At 35.4% G+C, this 27,222-nt stretch overlaps 1 protein-coding gene across 2 annotated transcripts; it reads left to right on the top strand.

The window, feature by feature from the left end:
- The first annotated feature begins 4,127 nt into the window (after window positions 1-4,127).
- LOC144662377 (uncharacterized) lies at window positions 4,128-13,815 on the top strand. 2 transcript variants are annotated; one of them, XM_078523172.1, is made up of 5 exons: window positions 4,128-4,243; window positions 7,657-7,699; window positions 9,644-9,790; window positions 11,465-11,621; window positions 13,664-13,815. In XM_078523172.1, the coding sequence occupies exons 3-5, from the start codon at window positions 9,649-9,651 to the stop codon at window positions 13,677-13,679; spliced, it is 315 nt and encodes a 104-aa protein (XP_078379298.1). In that variant the 5' UTR covers window positions 4,128-4,243; window positions 7,657-7,699; window positions 9,644-9,648; the 3' UTR covers window positions 13,680-13,815. The 2 variants fall into 2 exon arrangements, with proteins under 2 accessions (XP_078379298.1, XP_078379297.1); XM_078523171.1 differs by lacking the exon at window positions 4,128-4,243 and adding an exon at window positions 6,241-6,351.
- The last annotated feature ends 13,407 nt before the right edge of the window (window positions 13,816-27,222 follow it).

The raw sequence follows: 27,222 nt of genomic DNA, 5'->3' as shown, positions 1-27,222 counted from the left end.
GCCGAACAAACATGTGAACAAGGAATAGCCTTTGAGAGTACATGATCTTGCGGTACTCGTCAGAGTATTCCCAAAGCTAAGTCCATCAGCCAATTACAACTGACTAGTTCAAAATATGCGAACTATTATGTCGTTCACCCTGAAATCGGGCGCTGTAAGTACATGTCGCTAAAAACAATGGCATTCTGGGCGATGTGCCAAAATAAGGCACAGATATTTCCATCGATCTAAAAATTGCCCAAAATTGACCTTTTAGGCAGCTTACAATAGGGAGAGCTATTAAAATAAGTTTCTTCACCTTCTCATTTTTATCAGAATAAAACGTACCGGTATTTAACGTTTCAAATGTTTTCGAAATATTCCGCCGATTTCTATGGCTTTTTGAAATACAAAAGAGAGGTGACCGTATATCCAATTGCTCCGCTAGTCTTGAAGAAAGTTGGCTTTCGTTTGCTACTCTGTAGATTTGTGTGAGTAAGTGATTTTTAAGTAAATCACTGAACCCAAGCAACTTAACCTTATTTGACTCCAAGATGTTTTCTTGCGTTCGTATTTCCTTCAAATATCGGCAACGTTTGGTGAAAACATCCGTTGGTGTGCTTATTTGTTTGTTTAGAGAAGCCCAAATTCGTGCAAAATTCTCTCATGCACTCAGTGCAGTTCAGCTTCCCTCAAGAGGTATTTATTCCTTGGCACCATGTAGTCTGCCGCGTCCACAAAAAGGGTGGCTGATTGCTATCATATGCTATCATTAAAGTGTCCAAGATGTTACGGTTTGCTGGGTAAATCTAAAAGACATCCACAATTATGATAGTGGAAATTAAACATAAGAGGAATGCAATTTACTTGTTAATTTTGTCTCGAATGCATGTCAAATGAGTCTTTCAATGAAAACATATTTTTTTCAATCGCAACATGTTATTTCATTACTTTCTATTTTTGGCGACAACTTCAGAACAACTTGATGTTAACATTCTACGGAATAAAAAAAATGAGAAGTTCAATTCACCTTTCATTTCTTATACTTAATCTTTAATGTTTCGGTCCGTTCATCTTCTCGTATTTATCAAGTGAAACGTTGAATGTTTCAAATGTTTACTAGCACTGAGATATCCGTCGTTTTGTCCAATACTTTTGAGTCTTTAGCTGGCCTCATGTTGTAAAAGAGAGCTGCGTTACGGAGAGACTGTCAGTGTTTCTTTGTTACTCTGAGGAATGGCACTTGTGGCATTGTCCCTCGTAACAGTCACTGAACCGAGCCAATTTGACCAAATGTGCATCAAAGGCAGTTTTTTACATTCATTGCATTGAGTGTAAATGTTCTTTGGAATGTGAAAATCGGTTTGTCAAAGTTATTTGTTTCACGGTTTACAGAAGAACAAAATCGTACAAAAAAGCTAAGATACCTTCAACTATCAGTGCCCTTTGCCTCAAGGGATACTTATACTTGTCGTTGTTTCACACGAAGGTAGGGTGCTGTTATTCAGTTAATACGGCAAAATAATTATCTTGCCGCGCTAAGTTTCGCTCTGCTGAAGAAACCTAAAAGATACCCACATGATGGTTGAAATTAAACACACAGGAATGCAATTAACTTAATTATTTTGTTTCTGATGCACTTGTTACCCGTAACGAACATTTCTAAGTAAATCACTGAACCCAAGCAACTTAACTAAATTTGCATCCAATATGTTTTCTTCAAAATTTACTCAAAATAAGCAACGTTAAGTACAAAAGTCCTTAATAATGTGATTATTTGTGTTTATTTGTCCGTTTGGAGAAGCCTAAATTCGTCCAAAATTCTGTGCCTCTCAAAGGGTATTTATTCATTGGCGCCATGCAAATGTTGTCTGTCGCACCCAAAGAAAGGATGACTGATTGCTATCATATGCTATCATTACTCGGCACGGCAAAGTGTTCAAGTTGTTACGCTTTGCTGGGTAAACCTAAAAGACGTCCACATTGATGGTGGAAATTAAACATAGCGGAATGCACGCTACTTGTTCATTTGCATGTCGAATGAGTCTTTGAATGAAAACTTATTTTTCCAAACAAAACATGTTATATCATTACTTTATTTTTTTGTGGCGACAACTCCAGAAATAGACAAGTTCAATCTATGCTCATTTGAAGGTGACATTCTACGGAATAAAAAAGGAGAAATCCAATTCTATTCACTTTTCATTTCTTATAATACTTTTATCTAAAATGGGTTTCTGTTCATCTTCTCGTATTGATGAGGTGAAACGTAACGTTTAATGTGTCAAATCCTTACTAGCATTTCCGTCGTTTTGTCGAATCTTAAATTACATATAAGAATTAACGATGTCTTTAGTTGGTCTTTTGTTGTCAAAGAGAGCAGTGTTGGGAAAGAAAGTTAGCATTTTTTAACCTTGATGGATGGTAACGAAACGGTTACTTAACCGAACTAATTGTTTATTTGACGAAATTTGTAACCGAGACAGTTTCTGCATGTCTGTTTCACAAAAGGAACGTTGAGTGTAAATGTTCTTCGGAATGTGAATGTCGTTTTGTTCATTTTTTTTTGTTTTAAGATTAACAGAAGAACAAAGTCATGCAAAATAAGCTTAGTTACCTTCAGTTATTAGTGCCCCTCAAGGGCCGGGATAATTATTCTTTGTCGCCCTTCCACTCAAAGCCGTTATTAACACCATAAAGTGCCAATTAACTTCATAGTGTCTAGATACCCGGCAGCCGGGAAGTGTTTTCAAAATACTACATACCCGGCAGTCTGAAATTATTCTAGAATTTCCACGGAAAAACCAATCCAATCCTCCTCAAAACTATAGATCTTTGCTTAGAAATGCCAAGCGATTTCAATTATAGTTTTGGCTTTGTGTTTGAGGAAATTTTCGAGCTTGGGCATACTACAAAATCTTGATTCTTCGACACTTAGAAAAAATTCGTACTCTGACTCCGGTGTCAACTCTTATAGAATAATTTCTACAAAAACTGAAGTTGAAACCCTGCGAGAGTATTCGATATTTGCTGAGAAATGCGAAGCGATTCTAAATAATGTTTTGCTTTTGTTGTGGACGAATTCTCTTGGCTTCGGCGTACTATAAAATCCTCGACTCACGGGCACGGTTGTTCACGGTTGTTCGCTTCCAACGCTGAGTTCGTTTTGGCGCGAAAACCAACACCACTTGCCACCTTTGTCACGCCACTTAAGTGTCACACCGGAAGTTACATCGGTGGCGGACTTTCGTCACCGAACGCTCAAGCGTTTTGTAGCCATTTTGTACTACTTTGCCGAGGCAATTGTTGAGGCCTTAAGTTCGAAAATCGCTTGGTATTTCTACACCGACATCTCAGCAGGTTCAAATGGAAATTTTGATGGAAAAACGGGAAGCATTTTTGACTGCCGGGTATGTAGTCTTTGAAAAATCGTGCCCGTGAGTCACATAAAGTTCGTACAATTTGTGCAAAACCAAACTGACATTGTAAAAACTCGCTTGGTATTTCCGACCGAAAATTGAAATACTGAAATACTCTCGGGAGCTAGGTTTCAATGATCATTTTTGTGGATATTGAATGTATTGATTATTCATGAATTTTTGACTGCCGGGTATCTAGTCTTATGAACAACCGTGCCCGTGAGTCGAGGATTTTATAGTACGCCGAAGCCAAGAGAATTCGTCCACAACAAAAGCAAAACATTATTTAGAATCGCTTCGCATTTCTCAGCAAATATCGAATACTCTCGCAGGGTTTCAACTTCAGTTTTTGTAGAAATTATTCTATAAGAGTTGACACCGGAGTCAGAGTACGAATTTTTTCTAAGTGTCGAAGAATCAAGATTTTGTAGTATGCCCAAGCTCGAAAATTTCCTCAAACACAAAGCCAAAACTATAATTGAAATCGCTTGGCATTTCTAAGCAAAGATCTATAGTTTTGAGGAGGATTGGATTGGTTTTTCCGTGGAAATTCTAGAATAATTTCAGACTGCCGGGTATGTAGTATTTTGAAAACACTTCCCGGCTGCCGGGTATCTAGACACTATGAATTAACTTGTCGTACCATGTATCGCTCTGCTGGAAAAACCCAAAAGATGCGCACGTGATGTCTGAAATTAAACGCACAGGAATGCAATTAACTTGATTATTTGCCTTTGGTGCATCACTGCATGTCGAATGACTCCTTCAGTGAAAATAAAACATCTTCTCCAGGCATAGTAAGTCATTTCATTCGCTTGTTCTTCTAGAGGCAACATCTCTACAAGGTAAGTTCGATCGCTATTTTAAAGGTGTTATTCTCACTTCAGTCAATTTTAGAGATCACAGGACCTTACAGAATAAGAGACTCGAGAAATCAATGTGTGTATATACGGTTTTGTTATTTTATTTCCGTTTTGTGTGCTGTTTGGCTTGGGGTTCCTTTCTGTGGTCGAGTCTAATATACGTAGACTGTGTTGTCTTCTCTTGTGCTACCTTGAAATCGCCCATTTTTATTTCCTCGCGATATCACCTTGATTGCATGCTGAAGATTTAGTTTCAACTCAGGAGAAATTTAACAAAGGATTTCCCTCCACACCAATTTTAAAATGGGTATTTTAACCTGGGTAATAATTTTGTTGCTGATGAATTATTCCTTCTATGGCAAATTTAGCCGGTCTCGGTAGAGAATAACCCACTTTTTTCTTAAACTTTCGATGTGGTACTGACTGCTGACGTGAAATGCTGTCATTAAAAAACATTAGGCTACTCAGGCAGCTTTTTACAGGCGAATGTCTTGCCAATCCAGTCTTAAATCATATAGGTATTTTTGATTTGTTGATTATTCCTTCTTTGGAAGAAACAACCGGCCTCGGTAGAACCCTACAAGTATTCGATGTTGTATATTACTGATAACATTAAACACTGCCCCTTTAGAAATTTCCCGGTCTATAAATTTTATCATCGATGGGTATAGCCACATCTATAAAATGTTAACAGCCAGTTTATTCATGACCTTGATTAATGTTTTCGAGATTTTTCGTTGATATTTTTAGCTTTTTGAAATACGAATGAGAAATGATGGTATTTTCAAGTGGCCTTCCGTTTTTGATAAAAGTCGCCTTTCGTTTGCTACTCAGTAGATTTGCGCACTTGTCATCCGTAACGAACATTTCTAAGTAAATCACCGAACCCAAGCAATGCAACTTAACTAAATTTGCATCCAATATGTTTTCTTCAAAACTTCCTCTAAATAAGCAACGTTAAGTACAAAAGTCCCGGATAATGGGAATATTTGTGTTTATTTGTCTGTTTGGAGAAAATTCTGTGCCGTCCAAATTAAAGTTCTGTGCCTCTCAAGAGATATTAATTCATTGGCACCCAATTGTCTGTCGCACCCAAAAAAAGGATGACTGATTGCTATCATATGCTATCTTTACTCGGCACGGCAAAGTGTTCAAGTTGTTACGCTTTGCTGGGTAAACCTAAAAGACGTCCATATAAATGGTGGAAATTAAACATAGCGGAATGCACGCTACTTGTTCATTTGCATGTCGAATGAATCTTCTAATGAAAATATCTTTTTCCAATCACAACATGTTATATCATTACTTTATTTTTTGTGGCGACAACTCCAGAAAGAGATAAGTTCAATCTATGCTTATTTGAAGGTGACATTCCACGGAATAAAAAAGGAGAAATCCAATTCTATTCACTTTTCACTGTTTGTTTCCGTTCATCTTCTCGTATTGATCAGGTGAAACGTAACGTTTAATGTTTTAAATCTTTACCAGCATTTCCGTCGTTTAGTCGACTCTTAACTGATTACTTATAAGAATCTCTTGTTTTCAAAGAGAGCAGTGTTGGGAAAGAAAGTTAGCATTTTTTTATCTTGATGGATGGTAACTGAAAGGTCACTGAATCGAACCAATTATTAATTTGACGAAATTTGTAACCAAGACACTTTCTGTCTGCTTCAAAAAAAGAACGTCGAGGGTAATTAAATGTTCTTCGGAATGTGAATGTCGGTTTGTTCATTTTATTTGTTTTACGGATAACAGAAGAACAAAGTCATGCAAAATAAGCTTAGTTACCTTCAGTTATTAGTGCCCCTCAAGGGATAATTATTCTTTGTCGCCCTTCCACACAAAGCCGTTATTAACATCATAAAGTGCCAATCAACTTGTCGCACCATGTTTCGCTCTGCTGGAAAAACCTAAAAGATGCGCACGTGATGTCTGAAATTGAACACACAGGAATGCAATTAACTTGATTATTTTGCCTTTGGTGCATCACTGCATGTCGAATGACACCTTCAGTGATAATAAAACATATTTTTTCTAGCATAACAATTCATTTCGCTCGCTTGTTCTTCTAGTGGCAACATCTCCACAAGGTAAGTTCAATCGCTGTTTTAAAGGTTTTATTCTCACTTCAGTCGATTTTAGAGATCACAGGACCTTACAGAATACGAGAATCGAGAAATCAATGTGTGTATATACGGTTTTACTTTCGTTTTGTGTGCTGTCTGGCCTGGAGTTCCTTTTCGTGGTGGAGTCTAAGATACGTAGACTGTGTTGTTTTCTCTCGCGCTACCTTGAAATCGCCCTTTTTTATTTCCTCGCGATATCACCTTGATTGCATGCTGAAGATCTAGTTTCAACTCAGGAGAAATTTTACAAAGGGTTTCCCTCCACACCAATTTTAAAATGGGTATTTTAACCTGGGTAAGAATTTTGTTGCTGATGAATTATTCCTTCTATGGCAGATTCAGCCGGTCTCGGTAGAGAATAATCTACTTTTTAATTAAACTTTCGATGTTGCACTGACTGCTGACGTGAAATCCGGCTGTCATTAAAAACACATTAGGCAACTCATGATCAGGCAGATTTTTACATGCGAATTTCTTGCCAATCCAGTCTTAAATCATACAGGTATTTTTGATTTGTTAATTATTCCTTCTTTGGAAGAAACAGCGAATAACCCTTACAAGCTTTCGATGTTGTATATTACTGCATGATAACATTAAACACTGCCTCCTTAGAAATTTCCTGGTCTATAAACTTCAAATCATCGATGGGTATAGCCACATCTACGAAATGTTAACAGCCAGCTGCAGTTTATTCATGACCTTGATTAATGTTTTTGAGATTTTTCGTTGATTTTTTTTAGATTTTTGAAATACGAATGAGAAATGACGGTATTTTCAAGTGCCCTTCCGTTTTTGATAAAAGTCGGCTTTCGTTTGCTACTCAGTAGATTTGCGCACTTGTTACCCGTAACGAACATTTCTAAGTAAATCACTGAACCCAAGCAACTTAACCTTATTTACCTCCAAGATGTTTTCTTCAAAAGTTCCTCAAAGTAAGCAACGTTAAGTGCAAACGTCCCTGATAATGGGAATATTTGTGTTTATTTGTCTGTTTGGAGAAAATTCTGTGCCGTCCAAAATTCTGTGCCTTTCAAGAGGTATTAATTCTTTGGCGCCCCACCCAAAGAAAGGGTGGCTGATTGCTATCATATGCTGTCATCACTCGGCACGGCAAAGTGTTCAGGTTGTTACGCTTTGCTGGGTAAACCTAAAAGACGTCCATATTGATTGCGGAAATTAAACTAGCGGAATGCTAGTTAAATGTTAATTTTGTTTCTGGTGCATATCAAATGAGTCTTCTAATGAAAATATCTCTTTTAATCACAACAGGTTATCTCATTGCTCAAGTTTTTGCTGGCGGCATTCCAGAAGGGTAAGCTCAATACGTAATGAAAGAATCGAGAAATTAAAATATTGTTTAGCACTGGTTTAGTGTCATCCCCCGGGGGGACTCCCATATTTAAGGGACGGGAATACTCGTCGGGAATTTTGAAAAAAAAAAACCTAAAAGAGACCAATCTGGGTGTGGCTCAAGCTATTTTAGACCCTTAGACCCTTAAAAGATACAAAGAGGATTTATATTTGTATAATTTTTCGTGTGTAACCCTAAACGAGACCATTATGGCTTACAAATATTGGCGTTTTGCCTGGAACACCCAAAGCGAGACCAAAAATCCGAAATTTACACCCTCCACTTTCAAAAGCGAGTCCCCCCAGATGTCATCTAGTCTTTTGCTATTGTTTTTTCGCCCTGTTTACTTATTGGCTTTATAAAGTAAAGTTTAGTGTTAGTGTTCTTGGTGATAGAAATATTAATGTAAAGTTAAATGTAAATTCGTGTAAAACATCTCCCGTTATATAAAGTGCCGCTCAAGGGATAATTACGCCTTGGCGCCATAAAAAGTCTCGAATAATGTCATAACACTGCATAAGATTCGCTGTGATGGATAAACCTAAAAGAAGCCCACACAATCTGCAAAATGAAACATAAAAACTATAAAGTTAATTTGGCAATTTTGTTGTGTATGTCGGATGTGTATTTTAGGAAGAATTGATTCAAGCGAATTAAAGCCTTATTTTCCGGAATTCATCAGAATTCAGGCTTTTTGCAAAATTGTTCTAGTAGCTGGCCATTCATATATCTGTACTGACGATATACCGCGAATTATTTCGTGAATTTCCATGTTTCAATAGACAATTAAACAGTAAAACTCTATACAAAACGTTTTCAAATGCGTGACTCAAAGGACTCACAGATGTGAGCCGAATTTTGTTCTCAGCCATTAACAAATCTACTGACTCTATTACCTTTTGAGAGGGTCTGTAAGGGATTTAAAAAGCGCGAACTCGCTTTTAACGTCACAAACATTTAACATTGATAAACAAAATAAAATTACTCTGCTTGTTTTCTGGTGTGTGTTATTGTTATTTATTGTATTTTGAGTCAATTCTTCACAAGACTAGAAAGTCGATCATCGAAAACAAAATCCCAAAAATATACTTGAAGCAAAAATACCTAAGATCGCTTCCCAAGCAAAATTTTGCTCGTTTCAGATTGCTTTTGGTCCATAATCAGCGATGATTTGTGTACGTTTTGTAAAACTGAGTCAGAAACCTCAAATCATTTATTTTATAATTGTTCCCACACTAGACAATTCTGGACAGATTTTGCATCATACTGGCACCTACTATCAAAACAGCAAATCCACCTCTCCCTAAAAGATGTTTTATTTGGAATATTTACGGAAAAATGCCCTTTACTTGATCTATTAAATTACTTCATGATTATTGGAAAATTGTTCTTGTGGGACTGCAGAAGAAGTCAAACCCTTCCTAAAATCGAGGGGTTTAAAGCCAAAATTAAAATTAAGTATGAAATAGAAAGTAAAATCACAAAAAAGAATATTTTAATAAAAAATTGGATAACTAAACCTATATAATAAATATGTATTATTGTTATTATTTCAAATTTTACTTTCTTTAAGGTTATCTTTGTGTGTGTGTAATAACTTGAGAATTGTAATAGTGAAGTTTAATTATCATATTTATTAATTAACTTTATTTTATTTTAATTTTTATTTCATTATAACTTTTGTTTTTCCTATTCCTAAAATGTATGTAACTTTACTGTGTAATTAATGTTCTTTTTGTAATTGCAATAAATTTAAAAAAAAAAATAGAAAAAAGCATACAGAGAAAGAAACTGTCCTTTTCAACAAAGTTCCATAACGCATTTTTGATGTACTGAGGACGTATTTTTCCTTAAGGCGATTCTTGATTCTTTCTGCCTTACTGACATCATTTCTTTCCATTTCAGTCAACATGACTTGCATCGATAAGATTGTTTTGGCGTTTGTCATTGTCCAAGTGGCAGTGGTTCTGGCCAAACCGTACGACCCAGTATATGATGATGGGCAGTTTCACTCCAATGATGATATGGAGAATTTCTTCCATAAACGCGCAAGTAAGAGACACCTTTACAGTTGCTAACTAGCCTTCTCCGCAGGCTACTCCATTTAATCCTCAATATTGGGTCTCCTGTGGTAGCAGAGGGGAAGAGAGAAAAGTGAGACCAGTAGAGAGTAGAGAGGAAGACTGGGGACGAGGGAAACCTTTTGCTCGGTCCCAGTCTCTCTTCCGTAACAAAGAGAGTTGCCTGCGAAGGAGGCTGTAAGTTGCTAAATTTGCTTCGCCTCCCGGAGAACAGAAAACGACCTTATACAGTAAAACTCCGCGAGTAAGAACCTTATTTTTAAGAACCTGTTAGGCTAAAATTTGCCAGTTAGACACCGTCTATAGACGAAACCTTTTTAGCCTAAAATTTGGAAACAGGCTCTTATTTTTACTTTTATTTACTTTTGGAGAAATGAGATAAGTTGTCATACTGAATCCTCTTTGGAAACACCAGGAAGCCTTATCACTCCAGTTGCAATGTGAATGCCAATGTTGAAAATTATAAAATATTATTATTGATACAATCACATAAATATATATAAAGTGGCATGCAAATTTCATATAAGGAAAAGGTGGAAACTACTCAAGATTCTGTTAGCGACAATATAAGGTTTTCTTCAGAAAATAAAAACCTTTTAAAAACCTATATTAATAGCTTAAAGATGATTTCCAGTCCGTACTGCGCAGACTCGGGGTTTGTTTTCATTTTTGTTTTGAATTTGTTGAAACGTTACACTTCGGTGATAGCGTACATGAAGTTTTTTAGTTCGCCATTACGGATCGTTTCGTTCAAGAATTCACGATGAGCTAAAACGTCCGTTTGAAATACCGTCGAGCTTCTTTTACTCGTTATTATTGTTTTGCAAGGATATCTGGCGTTAATAGTGAAGAAAAAGGCAAGTTTTGTCCCGGAATTTTTATTTTTGCTAGTAAACATTCTTCCGTTTGTGAGACTCACAAACATTGCAGGCGGAGATTGCGCAGTACGGACTGGAAATCATCTTTAAATTTGGGCTAATTACCATTTATGTAAGAACCTGTTTTGAACTTGGGAAAGTGCAAGTTCTTACTGGTATCTTAGATTCCCATAATACAATCAGGACTTAACAAATAACTCCAGTTTCTTCCTGTTTCACTCACAAAATGTTACTCATTGTATTATCTGGGTATAAATAAACAAAAAGACCCGCATATAATTCATAATTATCCTCTTGCTATTTTCAAGCTCAACCTGGCTGATACAGGTTCTTATATCTAATGACAAAACAGGCTGTCCGGTTTAGGTTCGTAATTTCCAGAAAAGAGGTAAGAGGATCTCAATGTGCAGAAATATTATGAAATCATGAAAGCCTTTGGAAAGGTAGAAATAAATAAATTACAGAAGGCTTTCGACACTTTTTTCGCTTTTTTCTTTCATTTCAGAGACGTGTGTCGAAAGCCTTCTGTAATTTATTTATTTCTACCTAGGTCTCAATGTGGTGGTGGTTTTTACGGTTAACGATTAGACTCGTACCCAGTCGTTATTTCATTGTTTCAAAGCGGGAGCGGTCTGGGTTGAGTGGAGCGCTCGGCTATTATTTAATTTTTCCCCTCCCCCCATCAAAATAAGGAAAGGAAAACCGTAAATAATGACTGGGCCCGAAACCACTAACAATGTTTCTTCTTTACTACTTTTTATCCCAAGCCGACTGTGGCAGTGGCTGTGAACATGAGGGTTGCTATTCCCAAAAGTGTCATTCTTCCTGCTTATCAGGACAGATGCACGTTTCGATGTACGACAACAAGTGCTCCAGCGGCACCAAGTGCTGCATGTGTCACACTGGCTGGGGGGGATCAGACTGGTAAGTTTTGCGAAACAGTTAAAGATGATTTCCAGTCCGTACTGCGCAATCTCCGCCTGCAATGTTTGTGAGTCTCACAAACAGAAGAATGTTTACTAGCAAAAATAAAAATTCCGGGACAAAACTTACCTTTTTCTTCATTATTAACGCCAGATATCCTTGCAAAACAATAATAACGAGTAAAAGAAGCTCGACGGTATTTCAAACGGACGTTTTAGCTCATCGTGAATTCTTGAACGAAACGATCCGCAATGGCGAACTAAAAAAACTTCATGTACGCTATCACCGAAGTGTAACGTTTCAACGAATTCAAAACAAAAATGAAAACAAACCCTGAGTCTGCGCAATACGGACTGGAAATCATCTTTAAAGGCGCAGCATCACCGTTATTTAGCCAGTGCAATTTGAAAATCCTATGAAGGTGTATGAAAGGAAATACCACTCATAGTGGCCTTTCCTTGCTAAAACGTACTTTACCCGTCCTCAAAATTGTTAAACCTTGTTTGGGTACAGACTTGTAGGAAAGAAGTGACCTAAAACTTGAAAACGTCACGCCGACGTATTTAAGTTTGACAGGTCTATCTGGAAGAAATTTTAAAAAAAGGAAACATTGATTGCAGTTTATTTACATCTTGTAGAATGATTTCATGCGTTTCTTTTGTTGTTTAAAGGTTATTTTGCTTAACAGAAAGTGCATTCTCGTTACTCTAGAATATTACCTTATTATAGGAAATTTACGCTTGTGTTAATTAAGGTATATTAACGCGACTTAAATTAACGCGAATTGAATGTAAAATTACTTCCCAATAAAGGAAAGTAACACGAAAGAGGGGGAACATTTTAAAATGAAGGAAATTAACGCGAAGAACACATAGAAAAAAAAAACACTTGTTGAGACGTACAACAGGAACAAGTTTGTTTCACCACTAGGCGTCTGAAACCTCGACAACTTGACTTCGACAACTTGGTCGTAACCATAAGCCGGCTTTAGTTAGCGACACAACAGAGTATAGCAGTATCGGTTTAATTCCGGCACAGGTACGGTAGGAATTGAAAACTGGCTATAGCAGTTAAACATAAGGGATCGGAACGCGAGTAGCAGAAGTAATTAAGGTCATTGCCCTGAAATAGAACTGAACATAATTTTTTAACCAAACTTCGCCTATTGGTTTATTACTTTAAGGGAACTTAAATTTTGAAATAAAAAAGGGGGGTCACCAGATTCGTTTAGGAGCAGGAAGACCTTGTATCGTCCATATAATTCCTTTAAAATTCCTCTGCGAGTACTAGCAAAGTACACGTTTTTAGCGATAATTTATTTTTTAAACACAAGAATTGATCTTTTTTTATTTTACAGAAAGAACTTGATCGCTACACCCAAAATATGAGAAAAAATTGATAGGTCACCAGACTCGTTTACGAGAAAGCGGCAATTTACTTCTCTCGCGGACTAAGCCACATAGAAAAAAAAAGCCGCCATTTTGTTTATGTGCGCGCGCTCGCGCGCGCTTATAACGCGTAAAATTCTGCGCAGTAAGGATGCGCAATGCAATACAGGGCAATGACCTTAAAAGTAGCAACAACTGCACAACAGAGCAGTTTTCAATTAAGTGTCGTAAAACCAAAAGCAAAGTAATTACTCTGGCCAATCACAAAGAACACAGACAATCCAGTAAACCAATCAAAACTCGAAGCAAATACATGTAGCTGGCACGAAGCGCGGGAAAACGTGCGCGAGCGAGTCACGATTGGTTTTGGTTTTAGTTCTGATTGGCTGAGAAAGTGGCGCGAGATTTTTAAGCCAATCACTAAGCGTAGTAATGCAAAACCAAAGCAAACGCAATTTACTTTCGACACTCAAGTGAAAACCGCTCTAGACTAATGATATAGATTATATATAATAACAGTAACTCTGATCGACGAGTTGTCAATCGAAATATTGTAATATCAGTCTAATCGTGCAAAACATATCTTAGAAACCACACTCAAACGACACAATGATAACTTAATAAGACTTGCGGCTCTCTGTTTTGTTTCAACAGTGTCTATGAAGGCTGAATGAGCAGTGTGGCCGATCAACAGTACTGCAGAATTGCCGTAATAGCAGCACGAGGCATTTTAGTTTAGTCATCAAGTTAGACTTTGTGTATATCAGGAGACAAAGTGAAAAATAAAAGCAATTCTGCAAAATAAAGTGTTGTCCACTTTTTGACTCAAACCGTTGACAGTGAAACTCTTGTCGCCCTGGGCATTCGGCAAAGAATGAGCCTCTTTGTAAACAACGTTCCGGCGGTCAATACTTATTGTATAAGATACATTTGTCCTACGGAAAGCTCAGCTTGTGAAACGGGAATAAAACTTATTTAGTTGAAAAATTTAAGTCAACTTACAAAATATAATCGCGTTTTAGTTTCCCTTGCTCCCCCCAACAACAACAACAACAACTTTATTTGCACCCTTTACATTCAATTAAATTAGCAATACAATAAATAAAATAAATAAAGTAAAGTGCATGGCTGCCCAGAATAACCACGATTGGCTAACAAGATTGGGCAGCCATACTTAGTTTTTAAAAAACATTTTAAAATTTTTTAAAAAAGTTTTCCAAAATTCTCTTGTATTCTTTTGTTCCATAAAAGTATTTTGTCGATTTTTGTGATTCCTCCACCTGTAGGGCTTTCCACAAGTTGCTCGGCAACTTTTTGGCAACTTTTTATATTTCGAGCAACTTTTTCCCCTTCGAGCAACTTTTTTCCTCTCGAGCAACTTGTTGCATTTTGAGCAATTTCCAGACCGAAGATCTCCGAAGATTATCCGAGCGTTGTTCAAAGGCCATACGAACGTTTCCGAAGATTTACGAAGTTTGCCGAAGATTTTCGAGGAACATCTGAACACAAATTTTTTTCACAATTTTTTCAGTCAAAGAAAACCTTGTTATTTAACATTTTTTCCTCTTAATATGTTATTTAGATACTTCTTTTGCTGTAAAATTGCAGAAAACTTTTTAGAAATCTAACCCTCGAAGGGAAATAAGCATATATTTAGAGAAATTCTCTTGATTAGAACCAGCGTTTTTGGATTTTTTGGAGCAACTTTTGAGCAACTTTTATTATCAGAAGCAACTTCTTTGGATTTTTGCAGCAACTTTTGAGCAACTTTTTGAGAAATTACGGGCAACTTTTTTGGAAATCTCGAGCAACTTGTGGAAAGCCCTATCCACCTGTTCCCTAGAATATCAGCAATACAGCTTTTGTTCCCGTGCTCCCAACTTTGTTTTCCTTTCCTTTCCTGGTTCCCATTTATTTTACGGTTTATATTGCTTTGTTCCTTGATAGCCCTGGGACGGGCTCAATGTGCATTTCCAGAAACATTCCTCCTCCCCCCCCCCCCCCACCATCAAACCCGTTCCCCGTCAGGGAGGACAACGAAAATGTCTGGGGACAGGTTTGGAGCCGCTGCGGCAAAGACACTGTACGAAAAAATGGATTAACTCTAGTTTGAAAGTTAAGCAAATATGATACAAATTTGGGCATCTATATTTGCTTAAGTTGTAAAGTCAATGTGAACACAAATATAATATACCTCATTGTGCAAATGTGACGTAAAGACGACATTTGCATCTTATTAATCGGGCGTGGCCGATTTATAGTTTACCCTTTGGTCGTCCTAGAGCATAGTCTCCTGTCGGCCAAAAAGACGGGGATAGCTTGGGGTTGCTACAAAACCGCTACGGGTGACGCATACCGCAATGGTTTTCATTTTAGTTTTGACAGGCAATCGTTGCAGGCACACTTGGTCGACTTTTGGGTTAATATGTAATCAGGTTGTGTTTTTTTGCTTCGGCGGAAGGACAGAGAAAAAAGCTTACGGGGCAAAGTACAGTATGGGGCCCAGTTCTCGGCCACTTTTGACGTAAACTTGTATTTCTTACCTCAGAAGAATCGCAGGAACTTGAAATTTCTCCCAGAGCTAGCTACATTATTCAGCTTTTTGGCGTAAAGCTATCGACCGGTCAAAAATTAATTTGCCCGAGCAATAATAAAAATAAAAGCTCCATTTGTGGGCCCAGTTCTCGGCCACCTTGGCCCAGTTCTCGGCCACTAAAAAGCTTGTGCGTAATTATCTGTAAAAAAAATGCTCAATTAATTTTCACAGTCATAAAATCACTCTGTAAACCTATTTATGTTATATCGATCCCAAATTATTTTTATGAGGCTTTGTTTTACTTTAGAAAAGAAGGATTTTAACGCGCCTAGTTGCCTATGTGCAGGTTCTGGCAAAACTGCATTGTGTGACCCGTGCATTTAGATGGTTTATTTTGCAGTGAAAAGGTCTTGAAAGATTTAGGTGTTGTAGAAATAATAGACAAGACAAGAGTCAGCTCAAAACTTAGAGATAAGATTGAACTTTATTTTTAAAACATTTATTTCTTTCATTCTGGCAGCAGCAGATGAAATTATATTAAAAACCAAGCGCTAAGCTGTGATAGCGAGCAGGGTGGCCGAGAACTGGCAAATACGCAAACGTCGCAAGAAAAAATTTCGAAGTAAATTAAGACCAAAAAATACAACGGTTCAACGAAAAGTTAACTAAAGCAGAAAGCTGAATTATTCGACGTTTCACATGCCAAAAATTAGCTCGTATGGTGGGGGCTTTTGGATAAAATACGAATTTAACTACATCCATGAATTTTAAGGAGCCGTAAACAAACAAATTTTTCGGGAATGCAAATTCACCTACCTCCGCGTAAACTCGACGTGTGAGCTTTCTATATCGAATTGAACGATCAAACTCAAGATACTTAAAGCACATGAATCAGTCTATCGTTTGAAGGAAATACCTTTTTCTTTTAATTCAACTGGAGTGTGAAAAAAACGCGTTAAACACAAAGTGGCCGAGAACTGGGCCCCATACTGTACTGATATTCACCATTGTGAAATTGCACTTACTTTGACAAGTTAAAGTTATTTTTGTAAATGAAAAAGGTAACGTCATTGATGTCACGCAGTGTTTTTTTTAGCAAACTAGATGGTTTGCTGGTTTCTGACTATGAATGGGGGTGTGATCTTGCGGTATATTTTTTGAGCCTGACTCCGCCGTAAAACTTTTTTTTTATTTAGCAAGAACTGTGTCGATTTTCATTTCTGAACAATTGGTCGTCAAGTCGTTTGTCACAAAGAGTAGAATGTTTGTACAGCATGTTTTGGAATTATTTTAGATTTGGTTAGTAAGACGCTTCTGAAGACCTGAGCAAAACATTGGGAATGTACAGTATTAATAGGAACTTGAATGGAATTTTTCACAAGTTGGATAAAGGTATCAACTGAAAAAAATGGACTTCAAAATGAGAACTTGGATTTTGTTGTAATTAAATTTTATCGCGGATTGGATGCATAATATTACGGCTTTGAAAGTCTTCAAATAATTAGAAAGGTTCCTTTCTTCCTTTTGATCTTATTGTTATTTTCATGTATTGATTATTCGAAAGTGGTTTTCGTTGATACGAAAAAAAAACGGGTTTTCACTGAATTGCTTGAAGTATTTTTAGACGTGATAATATTGGCTTAATCAAATTACATTGTGCACGAAATATTTGTTATTCTTTTGTCTTGAAACTTTGAGGAAATTAAAATTTTTGTTTGACAGTAGTGTATGAAAGGCATTTTATAGAACTGAATAAAAAATAAGAAACATTGATAAAGGTTATTTCAAAGATTTATTTTGCCTGATTTTGAAGGGTTTCAGGAGTTTTAAAGAGTGCTGGTAAACGGCTGTATGTTGTTTGTGATTACGGATCTTATTTAGTTTCGAACGCTCTAATTTTTGAAAGGTTAAAACAGGTTAAAACCGGGCGGTTTCATGAGTTTTTTGGGTAGAAAGGTACGGTGGTGGTCAAAAAAAAAATGTTTAGAAAGGAATGACTGTAGTAGCACGTAAGTCGGAGGTTTGCGTGAGTCACGGGGTATAGTATGCGTGAGCTGGATTTCCGGCGTCATAACGGCATGTTTTGTTTACTGAAAGATACACTCGACGTTTAGTTAGCTTAGTCGGCTTGGGAAACTATTTTAAAAATGAATGTTGTAATAGCTAATTAATAGTAATCTAGAATTAACCCACTCTCGATTGGAGTCTGTTCTGGATTCGCGCTACCTTTTCGCCGCGAAGGAATTTTGTAAAATTTCGCTAGTGGAAAGAGGTACTGTAAGAACAGTATCAATAACTCAAAAGGAGGAACTTCTTTGTAGCTCTGAATTAAGACGTATGATAAAATTTTAGAATAAGAAACTTTCGATATATGGTTTTCATATTGTTTTTGTCAATTTCCTTTTGTGGCAGATTTTTTGAGAATCAGCTTTTCTTTCGTGTGATGACAGACACAGGACAGAACGAGAGGTGGATGAGAAAGATGCCGAAGATGAATAGGCCCCGAAAAACGACAAGAACCGTCAAGGACTTATCTTTAGAGGGCGGGGAGTTTTGGCATACTGTATTTCGAGGACTGGACTGGACTGGACTAGTAAAACGCGGACTAGTAAAACGAGGACTTGTAAAACGCAGACTAGTATAACGCGGACTTGTAAAACGCGGACTTGTAAAACGCGGACTAGTAAAACGCAGACTCAGGTAAAACGCGGACTTGTAAAAGGCGGACTAGTAAAACGCGGACTAGTAAAACGCGGACTTGTAAAACGCGGACTAGTAAAACGCGGACTTGTTAAGCACGGACTTGTAGAACGCGGACTTGTAAAACAAGCACTTGTAAATCGGATAAAACTAAACGGTTTAGCGAGCGAAACAATTTGTGTTTGAAGCTCTTGTGTGTTTCTTCGACGGCATATTTCTAGCTTTTTAGAGCACTCTATGGTCTGTTTTAGCGTGGAGATGTTTTTGCAGTATAGCACATGTTCGTTCTGCAAACCCCTACTAAAACAACGGGATTGATGCTATGAGTTGTGTGCATATGTTTCTTTCTTTCCACTACTTGACGTCTGTTGAGTGCAGTCGTTTGTATTGCTCGCACGAGGTAGAACGGGGCCCGTCCAGAAATCAACAGTCAATGGTAAATAAAGGTGACGGGCCTACACGACTCCTACGTTCGTGACATTAGAATATTTGCCGTTAAATGTTTAAATTCGGTCTTTCGACCTTATTTGCTTCTGACTTCTTTCTGAGGGTACTGTTTTAATTTGGGGGCAGTATGTGGTAAATAAAGGTGACGGGCCTACACGACTCCTACGTTCGTGACATTAGAACATTTGCCGTTATATGTTCAAATTCGGTCTTTCGACCTTATTTGCTTCTGACTTCTTTCTGAGGTTACTGTTTTTTTGAGACATTATGTATTGAAGAGAGCCATAAGATGATTGTGGCCAAGGAAGCGTCTAGAGGCGTTTTACAAGTCCGCGTTTTACTAGTCCAGTCCAGTCAGTAGTAATGTACTACACTCTGAGGCAAATTTGCCTTAGAGATGTAGTACATCACTACTGCCCGCCGACTGGAACAAATATGGGGACAAAAATGGATTCAAATATTGGAATCAAATATTAGAATCAAAAACTGAAATTCAAGTCTTGGAAAATCAAAAATGGATTCAAACCCTAGAAAACCAAGCCTGTAAAACCAAGCCTGAAAAACCAACCCTAACTCAACCCTATGTTCAAAATAAAAAAAACTTCTTATACTCTTTTTCAAACTTTTTTTATACTGCGTTCGAATGGGATTGTCTTATATGGGTCAAATCGCTCGCTCTGCTCAAACCCTAGGTCAAATTAATATCCATATGGATATGTTTCTATATTGGTATCTGATATGTATTTTATTGCGCGCTTGTCATATCCAAAGGTGTATACCTTTTCTTCATATTTGTTTACAATTTGTTTATTCTGTCTTGTTATTTTATTTTCATTTACTAATGTAAGCTCTTTTATTTCGTTCTTTACTATTTTAATCATATTCGTGTGATTTAATATCTGTGAATTTTCATGGTTTATTCTGAAACCTTTAATGACGGTTTTTTGTTTATTATCGCCATATGTGAAACTGTAGTTTTTAGGACCACCGCTTACGAAGGTACCTTTTATAACATCACCATCTAACTCGTCCGTTAAATCGCCTAGCATATCCCCTGTTTCTATTGTCTTACCATTCTGGGATTCAATATACACAATACTATCGGTATCAAAATATAACACCCTTTCATCTAAAAAGTCAAGTTTATCATACAACATCAGCCGAGCTGAGCTAGTTGTAAAACATGCAATGTATATATTCGTATTATAGCTATTATCAACAAACTGATCCTTGTAAGTGTAACTCATTTGCACCATTTCTTCATTTATGAAATTTATGTTTAAATTATCAATGGTATCGTCGAGAACAACTTGGTAAAATTCATTTATGTCAGTTACGTATTTACACTGATTCATGTTATTCCGTTGGCCAAATTTACCCCAAAGTGAGTTTAAACACATTTTAGCAATAGCTCGTAATCCCGAATTCTCATGTAATTCACCTAATTCAATGTCTAAATTCGTTTTGACTTTATTTCTGAATATCATTTCTTCTTTGTCATTTTTAAAATTATATTTCGTTGATTCAAGTTTTAGTTTCATGAATTTTTTAATGTATCCTTTGAATAAATCGTCAGATGACTCCTCAAAATGCCAAACCTCATATATTTTTATAATTTTATAGCCTTTTTTAATGGCCTTATTTAGTTCATCTGTTGTCCATGTGCCTATAAATGCTTGCTCACTTTCACTATGTTGGCATTTTTCTTGTTGCTTTGTTTTTGCACATGATATACACAGAGGGAACATTAGCTTTTCAGACTTTTCACATTTGATTCTCTGAGGCAGAACAGGATGATATAACCCTTTTGGTGGTAAAATTTTACATTTTATTAGTCCATACCATTTTTTATCGTATTTTTCTGGTGATATAATTTTTATAGGGCGTCCAATGGGGTATTTTTTATAGAACTGGACAGTGGGATATAAGGAGCAAAAATCTACGTATTTTCCGTATTCATCATCTTTGAATTTATAAAGTAGCTTTGTGCTATTAGTTCTACCTCCGAAGAATGCATCTCTTGGGTTTAATGGAGCGACGACTTCTCTATTCCAATCATTTTTATAATATTTTTGAAAACTTTTGTCATTTTTCAACTTGCATTCCCACATCTCAATAAGATTGTAACCAGCAGTTGTTATTTTGTTATTTTTTGCTTGTGTTTTATTATACAAAGTTACCATATTGCATTGATTCTTATTATTGATTACATCAGGCTTGTAACAATCTGGACAACCATGCCAGAAACAACCTTGAAATTCATAAACAGTATTTGTAGATTCACAAAATCCATCTACTTTTAATTTGTTATTGATAACTTTTTCGCCACCTTCTAAGGCATGTTGAATTTTAATATTATTTTCTTACTTATGTAATCAAGCCAAGCAATACTTACTTTACTATTTTTGTCTGTTTGAACAACATTATCAACCACAGCTATGGTATTTTTAGTCATATAATTACTCCTGTAAATTGCCATACAAACACCAGCAATTGTGATGTATTTTAGTGGATCAATATTTTCTTGATTCATGAAATCTTGCCTGAATTTTAACATACATCTTCTTAATATATCCACATCTGACCTACAGTATTCAATCAGTTCTTTTTTGAAATCGAAAACATAATTTTCATTAACACGATCGTCATACCATTGTAGAAATTTCTGTCTTTCTTGTGTTTTCATTTGATTATAGCAGTAATGCTTCTTAGAAGGCATATTACCGATATAGTTTTGATTACATTTTTTGTTGAAATAATGCGGAAAATACCCTTTTTTCAATTCGTATATTCCAAATGTCTTAGGAAACAATGATAAGGGCATTTGGATGAAATTTAAACTGTCGATAATTTTGATACGTAGCTGTGGTATCTCAAGCATCATGATCTTAGCACCACTGTAAATACAATAAGGTTTGAATCCATTATCAATACACCATTTAAGAATAAAATGCGAGTCGTACCCCTTGGAGTTGTGAGCTAGAAGGGTGTATCCTCTGTATTTTTCATTTAAAATTCCGTTACAAAAATCATTAATATCATTGAAGATTGATTCATTACCATTAAAATCATGACAGATAGCAAGATTAACTTCATGTTTTCCACTGCTTTGTGTACATTCAAAATCAAAGAATGCATATTTTTCTGAATACGAACGGCATGGTTGACAATAGTCTTTTTTAGGAATGCTTTTATTTGATCGGCATGGGTTTTCACTATTTTTGACGCAATATCCACCCTTGCACAAGAGCTTTTTCATGTAACATTTATGCTTGTTTTTACAATATTTTTTACAATTATTACACATTTTGTGACCACATTTATGATTTTTGATATAAGGTTTAAGTATGATTTGATTGCATTTTAAACATTTAGCAACATTGTTACATACTGAATCATCACCATCTTTTTTTGATCGATTACGTGTGTGGTTTTTGAAACAACTATCACCATGAAATACACGATTACATTTATTACAGGTGACGTCTTTACCATTGCATTTATTGCCGTCTGGAAAATATTTGAAACAAGATAAACATTTTTCAGGGCATTTATGTTTATCCCGTCTCGTGTAAGCTTTTTTACAAGAATGACAATAGTATGATACGTTAAGAAGACCTGTCATGCTTTTAATAACGTCAAAATGATTTCGTGTTTTGTATAGATAAATTTTGTCTGTTTTACAATTATTAGCTGTATAAATGATTTAATTAAACTGTTCAGAATCGATAATGTTAATCTCAATATCTAAATATTTTGAAAATTTATATAGGTCTTCTAAAGAATTTCCAAAATCATTAATTTCAACATTAGCATTGTTATGTAGCTCTTTGGCTTTAATTTCTTGTAGTTTCCGTGATTTATTGAATCCGTCTTTTAACTGGCTTATGGTGTAATTCTCAGGGTGCAAATTAGCGTAAGCTGTTACTATTGCCCTAGCAAGACATATTGAGTCGGTGTTTTTTATTGTGATAATGCATTGGTTCCTATTTACTGTTTGTTTTGATAAATATAGTCGACCTTTACCTGAAGGTATTTTAACAGATTGAATAATTATTTTGCAATTTTCTAAATTTATTTCTTTATACTCCAACGTATTGATTACATCTAAAAGTTGATTTAACTTGAAATCAGAAACTTTTAACAATTTTGTTGAAATCGGATGTGTTAATTCATTATTTGAAATTACCAATCTGAACCTATCATTTGGTTTTAACTGTCTTTTCTTTATTGTCATTTCAACCATTTTTTCAAAGACACTGAAAACGTCATTTTTATTACCTATGAAATTTTTGCGTACAATTATTTTAAATTCATTTGTGTAAGCATTGTACTTTTTATTTACCGTATTTCCGATTTCAGTTATTTTGAATAGAGGTTGGTCATTGCTTGTTGTATCAAAAATACTGTCATCGAAATTAAATTCATTTGAGGCTTTATTTTTTGACTGCTTAATCTGTATTAATTTCTTCTGCTTTCGTTTGATTTGATCTTCAATATTTTTATTATGAGTTTCTCTGATTGAATCTTCCATTTGACTGAGTTGTGATTCACGTATTATGCTATCGTTTTTGTCCCGTATAGCCTTATCCAAAGTCTTATAGTTTCGATATTTATGTACTTTGTTAATCACTGCTTGTCTAGTACTCTTTTTCACCAAATCCATCCATGAAAAACCCATTTTTTTAGCATCAGCTAGGTAATCATTGGATAATTGTTTGATAAAGCTTATTGTTTTAGTTTTTGGTTTGGGTTTGGGTTTGTTTGTTGGTTTCTTTATTGGTTCAACTATTGGTTTGTTTTGGGGTTTTGGTTTGGTTACGAGTTTGGGTTCAGCCTTTGTGATGCTATCAATCAACACTAAATTACCAATACTGTTATTATTTTTGTCACCATTTTCATTTACAACGACTTTATCATCAGGAATTTCGTTATATAATGTTCTAAATATAAAGTCTTTCACTAATATTTTTTTCTTGAGATTATAAGGGTTATCATAGTCTTTTTCTGCGATATATATATAAGGATATCCATCTTTATCGATAGCCGGTTTAACTACTTTCATTTTTGGAATATTGAGTATATCTCCATCCGAAGTAGCACCAAGAGTGTTATCAACACTATTTATAAAAAATTGTTTATTGTTATGATTAATGGCATTTTGTTCCATATTAATATTAGTTGAGATAATATTATCGGGTTTGGATATGAGTGCTGGTGAGATCACATCCTTTTTCAGCGTGTTTTCAAAAATATTCTTGTTCATTTTTTTGATAAATTATAAAATCACTATTTCTTTAAGTACCTTTTTCAAAAAATATTTTCGCGAATGACACTTAAAGGGATGGCACGTAAGTAGAATTACATGCTAATGACAACTAATATAAATGGAATATCATACAATATCCACCCCATATACGATCTTTATGCCAGCGATGTTAATGGAAATATAATACATATATTTAAAAGGGGTGACACACATAAGGGAAACAGGGCTCATCGCGGTTATTTGATGTTTAGTGTACGAAAACATGGTAGTAGTAGCTATAAATCATATCAGGTGCATCGATTTGTTTGGGAGTGCTTCAACAATATGATCCCAGATGGGATGGTTATTGACCATATTAATGACGATAAGACCGACAACTGGTTATGCAATCTGCAACTAATGTCACAGCAAGAGAACTGTAAGAAGAGTGCTGAATATCGAGATTACAGTTTTGTTAAAGACAATCATAAGAATAAAAGATGTATTAAAGTAATTAATCAAAATACCAATGAAGTAACATATTACAACAGTATGTATTCAATACAGCAACACCTCGGTATTAATGCAGGTATCGTTAAAATGGTAGCTGAAAATCTTAATTATTGCAAAACGGGGATCTCAAGAAAGGACGGACATTCGTACAAATTCGAATATGTTGAAAAAGAGGATTTACCAGATGATTGTTTTAAATCACCCAATATAAGACCAAAAAGAGTATCGACCGAGGACAAGAAGAAACGCCAAAAAGAAGCTATAAAAAAATGGGGTTAAAAACCGTTTACATGCTCAAGATGCAATCAGTCTATTTAAAATGGAAACAAATCTTACCATAATCAGAAATGCAAATAGATCTGTAAGCATATATATAGACAACCAGAAATAGATATATTTTTGGTTGCCTAGCAACAATAACAGTATCATATCAATACTGTGTAACCAGCCCTATAGCCTTCTCAATATATGTTACATAACTTGTCTTTATGTGTCAACAGTTATAGTGCGTTTAAGTGATAGATATAAACAGATAATTATTTTCTTTATTAATATATATAGAATGTGTCATATAACATTAAATATCAAACACCAACTAGAAGCTGATAAAAGCTCGAATGATATAGCCTTCATTAATAAAATGTATTGTATTCAGAGCATCCTTAAAACAAATATTTGTATTATTAAAATGCTATCTTCAGACCTTAACAGCAGATCTCAAATATCAAATGAAGACAAAAATCATGTACGTTTAGAGTGTATACCTAAAGACCAGAAAAGACGACGGGGGAGACCTCGTAAGGATCAGCATTAAAATACATATTTATTCAGTTTACGGTTTTAGCCATAAGTTATAAATGATTAATGACTAAAAAGATGGTTTCACAATGTTTACATTTGAAGGCATTCTCGGAAATTATTAGGGGGTTTTTCGATGGCGTGATTTTTCGACTTACGCGTCAGCAGGTTTTTTTGATCAATGGCGTGATTTTTCGGCTGACGCGTCAGCAGGTTTTTTTGATCAATGGCGTGATTTTTCGGCTGACGCGTCAGCAGGTTTTTTGGTCAATGGCGTGATTTTTCGGCTTACGCGTCAGCAGGTATTTTAATCTGGTGTGATTTCTATTGACCAATCATATTTCAACAAGTAAAAAGTTTTTTATATATAAACTTTTTGAGTAAAATTTACTCAAAAAGTTTACTCAAAAAGTTTACTCAAAAAGTTTACTCAAAAAGTTTATTCTAAAATTTACTGCCAAAAACAGCTGTGCCGTGAAGTTATGTGTGTTATATATATAATGGTTTGTAATTCTGAAATCCACGATGAATTAAAAATTTTAAAAGAACCTATATGCCCTTTATGCGATCAACTATTGATAGAAGGTAACAAGGATGCTGAGCTATGCTGTAGTAATCAGGATATTTCAAATCAAAAAGGTATAAATGTTTGTATTAATTGCGGTTTGGTTCATGGTTCTATTTATTACAATGAGTTCATTGATTTTTATGCAAATATGTATAAAATACGCCGAAAATCGGTATATCATCGTAAGTATCATATTAAAAATATGCTAAATAGTATGTGCTATGGAAATAGGGTACAATTGACTAGTGATCAAAGGAATCGGATTTATAAAGTGTTTAATATTATCGAATCCGCTATTCCTATTGTAAACAAAGGTAGAAAAAGACTCATATCAACCAAATTCATAATTAAACAGCTTTTTTTGATGATGAATCTACCTTGTGAATTTATCAAAATTAGCACAAACAAGAAAACGTTAGCCTTTTATCAATTGTATTGGAATGAGATTTTAGAATTAAAATTTGATAGTATCATGCACATTATCAGACAGTGAATTTTTTATCATATTTAAGCAGATACCGATCTATAATCGGGCTGTTATCACTTATGTAGTCATCGGTGTTTTTCATCGTTATTAGGATATTGGATAGGTCGAATTCACCCGTTCGCAAAATAAATTTTAGTGTGTTAAGTATATGCATATAGGATTGGGTTGCATATATACAATTTTGAATTTTCAAATCGAGATTTTGATGTTGAAGCCAACCTTGTACCAATAAAGCTCCCGTGCTGATTGCAACAAGGCTGATACCACCAGTTGAAACAGACGATACTATGCCCCCCGAAGCAAATAAAATAGCCAGCGAATTGCCTATTAATTTAAACCTTTTAAAGGTTTTTGTAGCTTGTTTATAACACCAACACTTCTTATGGTATACTTTAAAGTATTCTTTCAATTCTTGAATTTGCGCTTGATTTAACTTGTCACTAATATGATTCCATTCGAATATATTTTTGCGTTGTTTCGGCGTATATATTATATGCTTAGACTATGTTTTATTTCTATTTTTAAATCTGTTGTATAATTTTCTGATATTTTTAATCAACCGTTGAATAGTTTTCAGCATCTCATGTATTAAATCTGCAGTTTTCATATAATAGTGAGTTAGATAATTTATTCGAAGAATATACCCATTGTTTTATCTAAAAATTGGACTTTGTGATACTCTCGACTATTCACTGACATTGCTGTGTTACTAAAACCGATTCTTTGTACAAAGTAATCTGAACTGATTTTAATGTTGGATGCATTGATATTAAACCCAGCCAATGTTTGATCAATACTCAAAGCATTATTGCAAACAGCGATTCTAAATTGATTTCCTATTTTAGTATACCAGAGATTTAAATATTTATCAAAATATGTTCCTCTTATTTGCTCTGTATATGAATCTAGATCATAA

The sequence above is a fragment of the Oculina patagonica genome, chromosome 8 (genome assembly GCF_052425735.1).
Source record: "Oculina patagonica isolate OP01 chromosome 8, crgOcupat, whole genome shotgun sequence".
NCBI lineage: Eukaryota > Metazoa > Cnidaria > Anthozoa > Scleractinia > Oculinidae > Oculina > Oculina patagonica.
Note: the sequence above shows the minus strand (reverse complement) of the source record. Positions and strands in the feature narration are given on the sequence as shown.